The 13745-nt window shown below is 38.1% G+C and overlaps 1 protein-coding gene across 2 annotated transcripts; it reads right to left on the reverse strand.

The window, feature by feature from the left end:
- Positions 1-1243: 1243 nt before the first annotated feature.
- Positions 1244-13508, reverse strand: LOC149064946 (uncharacterized). Of its 2 annotated transcripts, none has more exons than XM_089254806.1 (2): positions 13241-13508; positions 1244-4716 (listed from the first exon to the last, which is right to left on the reverse strand). In XM_089254806.1, exon 2 carries the CDS (start codon positions 4706-4708, stop codon positions 3944-3946), a length of 765 nt encoding a protein of 254 aa, XP_089110932.1. In that variant the 5' UTR covers positions 4709-4716; positions 13241-13508; the 3' UTR covers positions 1244-3943. The 2 variants fall into 2 exon arrangements, with proteins under 2 accessions (XP_089110932.1, XP_089110931.1); XM_089254805.1 differs by having other exon boundaries at positions 13237-13508.
- Between the last annotated feature and the right edge of the window lie 237 nt (positions 13509-13745).

Genomic DNA, 13745 nt, shown 5'->3' on the forward strand with positions numbered 1-13745 from the left:
ATTTTTCCTATTCTACTTAGCCAGTCTGCAAATTGTTTTTCCTATTTCTACTTAGCCGGTCCGGAAATTATTTTCCCTATTTCTACTTAGCCGGTCTGCTAATTGTTTTTCCTATTTCTACTTAGCCGGTCCGCAAATTGTTTTCCTATTTCTACCTAGTCGGTCCGGAAATTATTTTTCCTATTCTACTTAGCCAGTCTGCAAATTGTTTTTCCTATTTCTACTTAGCCGGTCCGGAAATTATTTTCCCTATTTCTACTTAGCCGGTCTGCTAATTGTTTTCCTATTTCTACCTAGTCGGTCCGGAAATTATTTTTCCTATTCTACTTAGCCAGTCTGCAAATTGTTTTTCCTATTTCTACTTAGCCGGTCCGGAAATTATTTTTCCTATTTCTACTTAGGCGGTCTGCTAATTGTTTTTCCTATTTATACTTAACCGGTCCGAAAATTATTTTTCCCATTTCTACTCAGCCGGTCCGAAAATTGTTTTCCTATTTCTACTTAGTCGGTCCGGAAATTATTTTTCCTATTCTACTTAGCCAGTCTGCAAATTGTTTTTCCTATTTCTACTTAGCCGGTCCGGAAATTATTTTTCGTATTCTACGCAGCCGGTCCGCAAATTGTTTTTCCTATTTCTACTTAGCCGGTTTGCGAATTGTTTTTCTTACTTCGACTTAACCGGCCCGGAAATTATTTTTCCTATTTACACTTGGCCGTTCTGCAAATTACGTCACACATTTATATGTTTTTTGTCGGTCTTCAAATTATTTTTACTCTTTGTTTATTTCTGCCTATACCCAAAATTATTCTTCTCAATTATTTATCTTTAGCCGCTCTGCAAATTATTTTTTTTCCTTTTTATTAATCTTTTTATGCCCGCAAATTAATTCTTATATTTATTTTTTGCAGGACCACATATTGTCCTTCTCAGTTATTTATTATTGACCGTCCGCGAGACATGATCCCTCCCATTTATTTACCTTTTGCGGGCCCTCGAGTTATTATTATTTTTTTTCCTGTTTACTTATCTTTTGCCGATTCTCAAATTCATTTTTAATATTTATTAATTTTTTTTCCGGTCTGCAAATTTTCTTACTTCTGCCGGACTGAGATTTCCCCTCCCCCCCCCCCCCCGGTTTTCATCGGTCCGCAGGTGTGAAAAGGTTAAGAAACACTTGACTGTTTTTCCAACGCAGATAAAAATTTAACACATAAAAGAAAATTAAGTTGTCATTTTGTTGTTTTACAGAACATTTACTAAACGTTGAACTACATAGTGGAACAGCACATTGGATATATTTACATTGTGATAGCGTGTTATACGTTGATTGAGGTAGTTTCAAAATTGAATCGATGTTTTTACAGAAATATGCAGTACAATAAGTGACACAGAAATCAATGGTATATACAAGTATTTCAAAATAATAGAGACCGTTTGTCTCTGTGTCTATTTGAAAAAATATGTATAATGTGTCCGTATGTAACTTTGAATATAGGCAATGTCTTCCAGCATCCCTTGTTCACAAATATGGTTAGGGGCGGGGAGATAAACAACATATAGGCTACAGAACACAACCAGGTTTTGAGTCCCTTCTACTCAGACAAATGCCATTTTAAATCGTTTCTAAGTTCGGTAGTTGGTGAGCTTGTTGAAGGAAGGCCGGGAGAACGTGTTGCCGTGAACACCATCATTCATTCGCTCATCCGACGTTTCGTGAACAGTATCAACTAGAGCAGAAGCTCTAAATTTTTCATGATTCCATTTACAAAATGATATTCATTACTACATAGCAATGTGAAAAAATAGTTAAACGTGTTTTATTATATAATCGCACGGACACCTTGGTTAAAACCCTTAATCTAGAGGCAAAGTGATTTTGTGTCACCTCTCTGTGCAGCTACAAAAGTTGTACATACAGCTGTCCTCCAGTTCTAGCCTAATTTCCTTCACTCTTCACTAACCAAATCTGACAATCTGGATTACGCAATTTTTTCAGCTCGCCTTTCATTCTTCTAATTTCCTATACCCCCTCCCCAAATCTGCCACTCGAAGCAATAATCTTCCGTAATCTTCTTTGGCATCACTCATCGGATCATACAATTCACAGATCAATGACTTATCTCTGTGACGTTGTCACAGTTATTGTGGTCAAGGAACCACCAATATGACGATGAGGGCTGTGAGATGAGAACTTTTTCTCACAGATGGCGGGCAGGAAGTACACAAATGCCATTCAATCGCAATTGCTGGGTTAACGAAAACGAAATGTTGGAAACCATTGGCACAGAGGGTTTGGTTTCAATCGTAGTCCGTGGTTCCCAAGCCTGTGGATGCGCATACTTCCCAGGAGAAGGTACACCGTTAGCTACCCGAGCCATGTCGTGACAAGTTCATGACACGCAACCGCACATTCCAACATGTACCAATTCGTTAGAAGTTCCGCAGAGGAATATGGATGAAATGCATCCGTGGTTTAGTAGTAGTGTAGATACAAACATATAGGAACTGAAATTATTATATGGTCCTTTTCAAGGGTGGGGCTGGCGAGGCCTCAGCTCTGGGGTTCGGGACAATCACCTTTCATTTTTTGCTTTTTCATGCTATAAATTCACTATAGAAGAGCCCATGAAAAGTCTGGCTTGGGGGCTCGCCAAAGATCCCAGCCTAGGGGTTCGATTACAGGATGTGGGGTGGAGGGATAGCATCATCCAAGCACGTGCCAAAAATAATCGGTAACAGAGTTAATACGAAACATCGTACAAAGAAGGTACGCAATTCGCAGACACAAATACTAGGGGGAAGTCGAAGCATAAGAGATTGGGTACTACTGTATTATACGAAAGCCTAGTTTGTTAACGTTACAAAAAATGGCGTCTGTTCAAGCGCAAGAGAAGCTGGAAGACATTGAACATCTGCAAAATTACAAAAGCGCGATTTTTTGCCTATAGTGTTACGAATTGGTCCATGCACTTGAAAAATACATTGAATCCCATACGATAGTGAATAGTTTAAAAATTCATAAAAATTTAAAGAATTGACACATTTGAATGCGATCAGCGAAAAAGATTTTCTTACGAAGGATGATTTTTTTTCGAACAAAAAAATAGCTCAAATTTTTGTCGATGGAGGGCGCTACACGAAAACAAATCACAAGAAATATAAAATGCACAGGGTGAACGATTAACAGCTGGTTTCTGGATTTTCATGTTATTGGTGATTACTTAAGGTTTTCGTTGTGATGTTGGTAGTACTGGAAAAAGCACTATTGGTGGAGTTGTTTCACCTCAGCCGTGAATCGCCGGCTGAAGTTTTGCGAACATTTCGGACACAGAAAGAGATTGAAGAAAGGTTCAGGTTGAAACACTGCTTTTGGATTTTCATACAGCGCCTCCTGTCGATTTGAACTAATTTTTTAACCAAAAAAAATGTCTCACTTTGTGAGAATAACTTTTCCGCAAATCGCATTTAAATATACCAATTCAGTGCCTCAACAGGTGCACCAACACAGGGCCCAATTGGAAGAGGCCATTCTTGGGCCAGAACGGGCCAAATCCTTGCACACGACACAGGAATGGCTAATTACGTACCAATTCATTCGGTTTTTATGAATTTCTTTTAAGAATTATTTACGAAATTATGGGATACCTAGTATATTTCTCATACTCTATAATTATGTTAAAACGGAGTTTATAGTGTCACGCCATCTATATGTACATTGCATTGGGAAATTCTTTTTTCTTTCAAACCGAACGCGGCCTAATACATTGTGACTAGAAAAGTCTCTAGAAGAATATTGCACAGCTTTGAAACTGCAGCGATTTTTTACGTCGCCAACGTTCACTAATGCTCTTGGCACGAGTTATTAGGCTTTCGCGGTTGAAACGCCGGTGGCATCAAAGCTATAGGAAAAATGGCGAATACTCGAGTCACACAAAATGGGTGTCACGAGTTATAGCTTCCTGCATGGACGCCGTCAATGTCCGGTTTCAGTTCCTTCAGCAGGTACAGTAGCGTCTTCAGTTTCTCTCGAGGCTGAGTAAGAGGCAAGCCACCATCCTGCTGAGACATCACGTCCAACAGTACTCGTTGAAGATCAATGTCCTGCTGATGCTTAATCGCTGGTTGCGATGGAATTCCGTTCCCGAAATGAAACGTCCGTTTTGATTTCTTTTGTTTGAACTTCCACTTGGATTCTCCCGTCCAATCACCGTGAAGCCGGTTCGCATTCACGAACGTGTCCAAAGGCATCTGCGGTATTTGGTTCGGCGAGTTCTTTGGGTTCGTTAACATCATGATATTCCCGTGATAGGACGATGCTGATGGTGGAGGTGGCGGGAACGGATGGCCGATGTGGTGAAACGGAACGGGCTTGCGTGTGCCCGAGGAAGCTCGATTCAGGTGAAAAGGCATCACGGGTCGTCTCTTGATTTGCCCCAAAGCCCTGGTTCTCCCGTTGATCTTGATGTGATCTCCGTACTTCCCCTGTTGCCGGAAGGGTAACGTCAGCAGATTCAGGGCCACTTCTCGCCAACTTCGCACCACGTTGAAGAACTGGTCGAGTCCGGTCCAGAAGTAAACTAGGCCCGAAGGGTCCCATACGATTCTAACTATCCGATCTAGAATGTTCCCGTCCTCTTGACAATGTCCAGTTTGATATGATGAAGAGATGACCAGAAGAATTAGAGTGAATTTCTCCAGAAGCATCATGTATCATCCTGTAAGAATCACAAATAATCAATCCAAGTATTCACATGATCAAAGTATTAATAATAAAATCATTATATCATATCAAAAGCTCTTCAGAAACATGTAATGATGAATCCTTTCCTCCAACTAACATCACGCCACGAGAGGCTGAGAATACGGAACCTGCTCACCAGATTGGAGTTCTACGAAGTCATGTTGGCTCTGGCTTGGAAAATTTTGTATTCTTGATAATTTTTAGGACCGCTGGACCATTTGTTCGTACCAGCCACTCTCTATTAAATTCAGCACACATGGACATGTAAAATTCTCGAGAATACTGGGACAATATTCTCTGGAAGGCCTACTATCAAGGGCGTAGCCAGGGGGGGGGGACTTGGGGGTCTGGTTCCCCCCCCCCGAAATGTGAGAAAATGACCGAAAAAAGGGAAAAAGATTGCCAAATCCATTGTTCTGTCACTTTGGTCCCCCCCCCCGAAATGAAAGTGGTCCCCCCCCCCGAACGAAATTTCTGGCTACGCCCCTGCCTACTATTATAAATAACTTGAGAGAATATTCCTATCGTTCTCAATGAAAATATTCTTCAGTTATTTCAAATAGTTCTTCTGGAAAAGATTCTCAAGAATATTTATAATAATGTATATCACACAATAAATATTCTTTATAAATAACTTGAGAATATTCTCATCGAAGATAATACTGGAGAATATTCTCCGGAAGGCAACTATTATTTAAATAACTTGAGAATATTCTTATTATTCTCGATGAGAATATTCTCCAGTTAATTTTATATAAATGTAAAATTCCCTAATAACCTTACGGAAGATTCTCGAAAATATTCTTGAAGTCACAACTTCGCCTTATTTTTACTCGCTAATGTATGTCTGAAAAATTTCAGAACTGTTCAAAACGGGTTTTCAGACTAATTATTCACATTAGATTGAAATTGAATAAAGTAAAGAAAAAGCAGTGTAAAGACTAATGATAAGAAAAAACTTGGATCCTTGGCATGTTCGTACATAACAAATTAGCTAACATGGTACTTCAAATTACCATCAGTAGATAAAGAGTTAAGCGGTCACATACCTCTTAACATGGGGAGAAGTTAAAATATGACTAAAAATACTATTTAACCATCGATTTATTAGAAATTTTTTCACATATTTTTGATTAAATATGCTATCCTATATGCTGGTATAAAATTTTACATATCTTTAATACTAAAGTTTTTAAAAATTTTCAAAAAAATACATTAAAAACAGCTTGAGTGCATGATAAAATGATATGACATCAATGTAACCCTACGATGCTAAAATTAAAATGAAGAAAACGGTTCCTTTCATAAAATGAACTAAAAGATTTCAGATCCATTCATAAATATTTGATTTATTTAAAAAAAAACATAATTTTTTTAAATTTTTAAAAATTTAAATTTTAAATTAAATTTTTGAAAATTTAAATTTTAAATTAAATTTTTGAAAATTTAAATTTTAAATTAAATTTTTGAAAATTTAAATTTTAAATTAAGTTTTAAATAAGTATGAGCCAATGCAATTTCAATCTTTTAGTTCATTTTATGTGAAATGAACCTTTTTCTTCATTTTAGTCTTAATATTGTATGGTTATATCAATGTTATGTCATTTTATCATGCGCGCAAGCTGTTTTTAATGTATATTTTTGAAAATTTTTAAAAAAATTAAGTATAAGAGAGAGATATGTAGAATTTTATACTAGCATAGAATAGAATATTTAATCAAAAATATGTGGAAAAAATTTCTAATAAATCAATGGTTAAAGAGTATTTTTAGTGATATTTTAACTTTTCCCCATGTTAGGAGGTATGTGAACCCCTTTAGCAAAGATGAGCGTGGATCAGAATTTATTCAGGATTTGGCAACTGCAGAAAATATGCTATATGTTTGTATAGTCTGTCATATATCAGATGCACTGCCTGGATCCTCTCTGTAATGAATATGCCGACTGTAAGCCTAATTTCAAATATTATTGAGCGCGTTCGGGACACTAGTGAAAAGAGTACCCGCACGTCATACAATACCAGCGACTCCACCTTAATCATGGACAGATTTAACCTAAGATACCGTTACGAGAATAGAATATTCCAGTTTTCTGTGGTTGCTAAATTTCCGTCTAGGCGTAGGATAGTACTAGGTAGAAATAGAAGCAAGGACCAACAATAGAACAAAAGGAACCAAGTTTGAATTTAGATTCACTTTCTCTTGGATAAGAATTTAAATTTATTTTTTTTATAAGTACGAGTTTTGATTTCAGTTAGCTTAGATAGGAATTTCAATTCAATTAACTTAGGTGGGAACTTTGATTCAGTTAACCCGGATAGAAATTTCGATTCAGGTAACCCGGATAGAAATTTCGATCCAGTTAATCTAGTTAGGAACTTTGGTTCAGTTAGTTGGTAGAAAAATTGTAATTCAGTTACTTGGTAGGACGTTTAATTCAGTTACTTGGTAGGACGTTTAATCAGTTACTTGGTAGGACGTTTAATTTAGTGTCCAGGTACGAACTACAATTCATTTCCTAATTAAGAATTTCTATTCATTGGTTGCGAATATCAATTCATTCACTGGTTGCGAATATCAATTCATTCACTGGTTGCGAATATCAATTCATTCACTGGTTGCGAATATCAATGCATTCACTGGTTAATCAATTTTCATTCAGTGTCAAGGTAAGAATCTCAATTCAATAGAGGATAAGAATTTTAATTAATTTTTTTAGGAAGAATTTTTAATTAATTTTTAGGAAGAATTTTAATTTATTTTTTAGAAAGAATTTTTAATTTATTTTTAGGAAGAAATTTTTAATTTATTTTTAGGAAGAAATTTTGATTCATTTCCCCAGGTAAGAATTTCTATTCATTTATTTGTTATGAATTTTAACTTAGTTACTAGGTAGGAACATCAATTTAGTAACTAGATACGAATTTCTACTCAGTTACTAGGGAGAGTTTGGTTCGATAACTAGGTACGAATTTTTATCTCAGTTACTTAGTAAAAATTTCAATGCAGTTACAGTGGAACCTTTCCTAACGGACACTCCACGTTAACGGACGCTTCTTTGATCCCCGGTCCAGTGGATTAGGGCTTTAATGTATTTCTCTCCCCGTTAGCGGACACTCGATGGCGGACAGTAAAATCAGGAAGACTCTAATTTGTTAATTTTTGTTCATAAACCGAGAATATTTACCATATATTCAAGTATATAAGATTATGTTCAATCCCAAGTTGGTATTGGTAAATATGATGGTTCGTCAATTAATTGCTTGATTAACTGAGCATAACTGTGGACCAGGATGTTGAATTCGAACTGTAATGGCGGTTTTGTTTGTTTATACACGTGAAGAAAGCCAACATTAGAAGAATGATAATGTTGTTATCAATGTTTTTTTCATTTTCTCTTCACACTTATTTTAATTTAATTTAATTTTTATTGCAAAATACGTTTATTGCACGTATCATATACGGATACAAATAATTAATCGGTTTAATGAAGATATAAGGAAGGTTATACACGTAAATTTTCCCACATTTATCAGATTTTTCAACTGTATTTGGTAATTATGCATTATCACCGGTAAAAGTGATAATGCAGTGAAATTTAATCAACCTTTCTTTATCGAGGCGATTGGTGATTATGCATAACCGCCGGTGTACCACTTTTACACACAGTAACATATACATTTTAAAATGCATAGGAATCAATTGCAACCGAAGTAAAACGTCGTACAAATGTGAAAGTCGTATAAAAGAGCTTACACTGTATATCGTACCTCCTCATTAGCGGATACTTTCCGTTAGCGGAAGCAATTTTTGGTCCCGTGGATGTCCGCTATCGAGAGGCTCTACTGTACTAGTTACGAACTTTAATTTGTTACTAGGTACGAATTTTAATCCAGTTACTAGGGACGCATTTCAATTCAGGTACTAAGGACGCATTTACATTCAGTTACTGGGAACGCATTTCAATTCAGGTATTAAGGACGCATTTAAACTCAGTTACTAGGGACGCATTTAAATTCAATTACAAGGGACGCATTTCAATTTAGGCAGTAGGGACACATTTCAATTCAGTTACTTGGGACGCATTTTGATTCAGGTACTAAGGATGCATTTCAATTCAGTTACTAGGGACGCATTTATGTTCAGTTACTAGGGACGCATTTCAATTCAGTTACTAGGGACGCATTTCAATTTAGGCAGTAGGGACACATTTCAATTCAGTTACTTGGGACGCATTTCAATTCAGGTACTAAGGACGCATTTCAATTCAGTTACTAGGGATGCATTTCAATTCAGTTACTGGGTAGGAATTCGAATTCAGTTTCTAGTTACGAACTTTAATTAGTTACTTGGTAAGAATTTCAATTCAGTTACTAGGGACGCATTTATGTTCAGTTACTAGGGACGCATTTATGTTCAGTTACTAGGGACGCATTTCAATTCAGTTACTAGGGACGCATTTCAATTTAGGCAGTAGGGACACATTTCAATTCAGTTACTTGGGACGCATTTCAATTCAAGTACTAAGGACGCATTTCAATTCAGTTACTAGGGACGCATTTATGTTCAGTTACTAGGGACGCATTTCAATTCAGTTACTAGGGATGCATTTCAATTCAGTTACTGGGTAGGAATTCGAATTCAGTTTCTAGTTACGAACTTTAATTAGTTATTTGGTACGAATTTCGATTCAGAAGCACAATATATACAATATTTTATCATGTTTATTTCATGATTTTATATTTTATAGTTTTGCCATTTTTATTTCGTATCAATTTCATCATTATTTGCCGCTGTGGTGGTCGAGTGGTTATAGTGACGGACTCGCGATGCGAGGACCCGGGTTCGAACCCCACAGTGGTTGGTCGGCTGAAGTTGGTTTTCTGTGGTTCCCAACTTCAAGGCACAAATGCGAGCCGATCTCCCCGTTAAAAAGTCTCGCCACAGATAGCAACAGTCCTACAACGATAAATCATCCAATCATAACACTTCACTCATAGTTAGAAAAACTGGTGGCAGATGGCAGCACTACACATAACAAGCATTACAGAGAAACAAAAAACTTCACGTCAGGTTTCACTACACGTACACACGCACGTTCCCGCATGTACCGATTCGTTGGGGGTTCCGCGGGGGGGGGGGGGGTGTAGCAGTGGTAGGTAGGGCCTCCAAAAATGGCTCGGGGATCCATGATGTTGTTGAGTCAGCCACCTCGTTGGGCGATTTGCCTGTTGTGGCTTTGTATTTGTATTATTCGTCTTTAACATCAAAAAAATCCTAGAGTAAAATCCTATCAAATAGGTTAATGAATATTGATCATCGATAAAGTATTTGTGATTTCTCCCCCATCAATTCGATTTGTATCGCATATTTATAGCGAAATATATCTAATGAGTTCAATAACCTACGAACGGCAACGGAATACTGATCAAATTGATTATAATCAAGCGCTTCTTCTCTCTCGAAACTCTTTCACGTTCCGAAAGAAAAAGTGACCTTAAGGCGGGGAAAGAAGACCTTGACCTCAGCTGTGAAAGACATTTTTTTAGGACATTCTCGACTGAAGGCGATTTCACACGCCATTAAACGACTTGATTAAGTCTGACGTCACAGTTACGTAGGACTCGAATCCGCTTGCAAACGTAGTTTCAAATGACCATGTCTTAATTACAGTATATCCTACATTACATAATTACTATATTTGGGTTTTAGAAGCTGAAAATGTATCAATAACTAGTGACCAGACATCCCGAATTTCAATAAAAACTCCACTGTTTAAAAGCATAGTTTTCCAAATTTATTGTTCCATCGCCCTCTTCTTCACAATTTTTTTCTCTCTCATCGCCCCCCTTCCTACTCAAGCGAACCCATAGGATCCTATGTTAAACCTGTAGCTTTTATCGCCCCCCTGGACCGTTCCATCGCCCACCAGGGGGCGATATTGCCCAGTTTTGGAAACACTGGTTTAAAGGCTCGTTCGACAACATTAGGTTAATTTTTACAGAAATAATTAACAAAATTTTGTTGGGATATGGCCCGTATTTTGCCATCTCGAATTATTCATTAAAATGTCCCGTTTTTTCTTCTTCTTATATTTAGAACAATATAGTAGCCCTAAATGAAATAGTGGATGAACATAATTTTCATAAATTATAAATCATATCACGATAATTACAATTTTAGCCATAATCGGCAATATTTTTCCACGTTTGGAAACTTTCTCTGGCAAGATTTCCCGTATTTTTTCATTTCACTATTCATGCGATTTCTACTCCTGACCATAAATCAATGAAGTAATGTCAAATTATGCCATAATAAGAAACACAAAAATTTCCAGAATACGCATGCATACGTACTCTGTTACAAACAGTGCATACCGCTTTCCTCGAGAAATTCCGCGTGTTATACATTAAAAAGGCCATCGGAGTTTCTTAGACGTGGATTATAGACCGCCGCTTATTAACTACTAGTAAACCACACATGCACTTCGTCCATATTCCCCTGCGGAACTTCTAATGAATTGGTACATGCTAGAATGTGTATGTCTGTGTAGCGAGCCTGACATGAAGTTTCTTTCTGTGCAATGCTTGTTGTGTGTAGTGCTTCCATCTGCCATCAATTTTCCTAACTAAGAGCGAAGTTTAATGATTTAAAAATTTTATTATTGTAGAAGCCACTGTTTTTCTCTCCGTGGCGAGACTTTTTAATGGGGAGATCGGCTCGCGATCGCGCCTCGAAGTTGGGAACCACAAAAATACCTACTCCAACCGACTTTCACTGTAGCCCCGTTTACATGTGCAACAATATCCCGGGAAATTCCCGGTAACAGGGATTTTCGCTACAACCCGTTTACATGTCATTTAGTTTATATGCCGGTTTCGCCCCTTCCCCCACTTCTTTTTGGAAGTCGTCACTGGTTTCGTGGGTTGAACGGATGTGGTTGGTTCAAGATGTCTGATGAAGCTTACAGTAGTTTTCGCGGCACAAAAGATTATGGGAGATTAGGTCGGAGTCACTCACCATTATTCCGCAACAAAGACGGGACTCTTTTCACGGATCTTCGTCCCTCCTTTTTTCCCCCTATGAGGAAAAAAAAGTTGCCAGACAGGTAAGGGGTCATTCAAGTATTAGGTCAGTATCGGGGGGGGGGGGGGGGAGAGGGTTTCGGATTTGCTGACTTTTGATGACATTTTAACGAAGTGATTCCTCCGGTCTCTTGGCGTCCGTTATAACGGGATTCGACTGTAGTAGAACGATATGTTATATGTGCGGGAAAAAAATCATTAACAGGAGTATAGAAAAACAGGAGGGAAAGAAAAAAAGCAACTTCTCGTTTGATACGGGGTTATTATAATGCTTTGCCATGGTGAAGAGAGACGGGGAAAAAACACAGAGAACTTGTTTGAGTTTATTCCACTGGTGTTTGGACGCAATATTACGTTCGTGATAGTAAAGGGGTTAATATTCCATTATTGGTGACCGAAAATTTGCGAATGAATACGGAGTATATGCAGAAAATTACGTTACACCTACATACACGCAGAGCCAGAGATCAGACGATTTCCCCTTCCTAGACAATATCACTTTCCCATAAAATACGGAACGATCCTACGAAACTGTAGAATTAGTCGCCCCTCCCGGCACATCACTTCCATGATTACAACATTCTCTGCGTCACTTATTTTGTCGCTCACTCTCTCTGGCAGGTTTCCTCGTTTTCCACATCACTCCCCCCCCCCCCCCCCGATGCTTTAACACCCTCTAGGACGCTCTTTTCATCCCCTCGCTCGCTTGGTAACTCTCTCGGAAATTCCCTACTCACTCCCCAGATCATTCCTTCGTTCATTACCTAGCTAACATAATCTCTAGGTCACTCTTTTCGGTGCACACTAGCCCAGTCCTTCGTCCTGTAGGTTGCTCAGATACTTGAAGGCTCTTTAGATCATTCTTTTAGTCGCTCACTGACCTAATTCCTTCATCTCTAAGCAGAAGCGGATTTATGTGTTTTCGTCTCACCCACCCTTCTCCCATTTTAGTCCAATATTCTTCACTCATTCCACAAATTTACCGCCCTTCTGTAATTGGCACCATGGGCTTCTTGCCTTCCCTCTTCCATGTAAATACGCCTCTGTGCACATTACTTCATGATGCTCATCATTATCAATCCAATTCGCGATTCGCAAAGCAGTATAGGCTTAAAAATTTCATATATGCTCTCAGTCATATTATTTCCGCCGATATATAATATAAATTTAAATTATTAATTATAATCATCAGCAGGGCCGCAACTAGACGCTTGATCACCCGGGGGAAGTACGCATTTCGGCTCCCGCCTTGTAATGTTGAAGGTAAGGTTTGTGAGAACGGAATTCGCGCCCCTTCTGGTCCACCACCCGAGGCACGGGACACGCCTGCTCCCCCTCCCCCTCCCCAATTGCAGCGCTAATGATCAGTTTTCATTTCACATATTTCTAGAGAAAATTGAAACAACGTACTCACTTCCATCCCTGCTGACCACCAGCCACCACGGAGCGCGAATCTCAACGTGTCTCTAACGTCTAGGATGAAGAAGAAGAAGAAGAATCGTCACTTATCCTTTCTTCGGTGAGTGAAGCGAAGATGACAATGGGCAAAAAAAGGGATAATCTTCTTGTTTTCTTCATTCATTCACCGAATGATGATAACGACGGCCATGAAATGTTCCGAACTGAAGCATCTTTCTGAAAGGTTCCGAGTCCAGTCACTCCTGCTGCAGACTGCCGTAATCATCAGCATCATCCTACTGACCTACTCTTCATAAACTAACGCAACCTGTTTCGAGCAGCAGCTTCGTTTCCCTTTTGTTTGTTTCATATATTTGTCTTTTTTTATGTATGTTTTCTTCTACAGCAAATCATTTTTTTAAAAGGAAGAAGAAATTCCTTCTCAATCCTTCAAATTTAAATTGGTTTAAATCCGTATACACATTATAAGAGAAAAAAATGCGTTAATGTGGAACAGGTTC

This window comes from Pholcus phalangioides, unplaced genomic scaffold (genome assembly GCF_987345545.1).
Source record: "Pholcus phalangioides strain wild (caught in Gottingen) unplaced genomic scaffold, Ppha-v1.0 ptg000042l_1, whole genome shotgun sequence".
Taxonomy (NCBI): domain Eukaryota; kingdom Metazoa; phylum Arthropoda; class Arachnida; order Araneae; family Pholcidae; genus Pholcus; species Pholcus phalangioides.

Coding starts and splice junctions, on each gene's coding strand:
- LOC149064946 (XM_089254806.1), bottom strand. CDS start 4,708: ATGATGCTTCTGGAGAAATTCACTCTAATTCTTCTGGTCATCTCTTCA.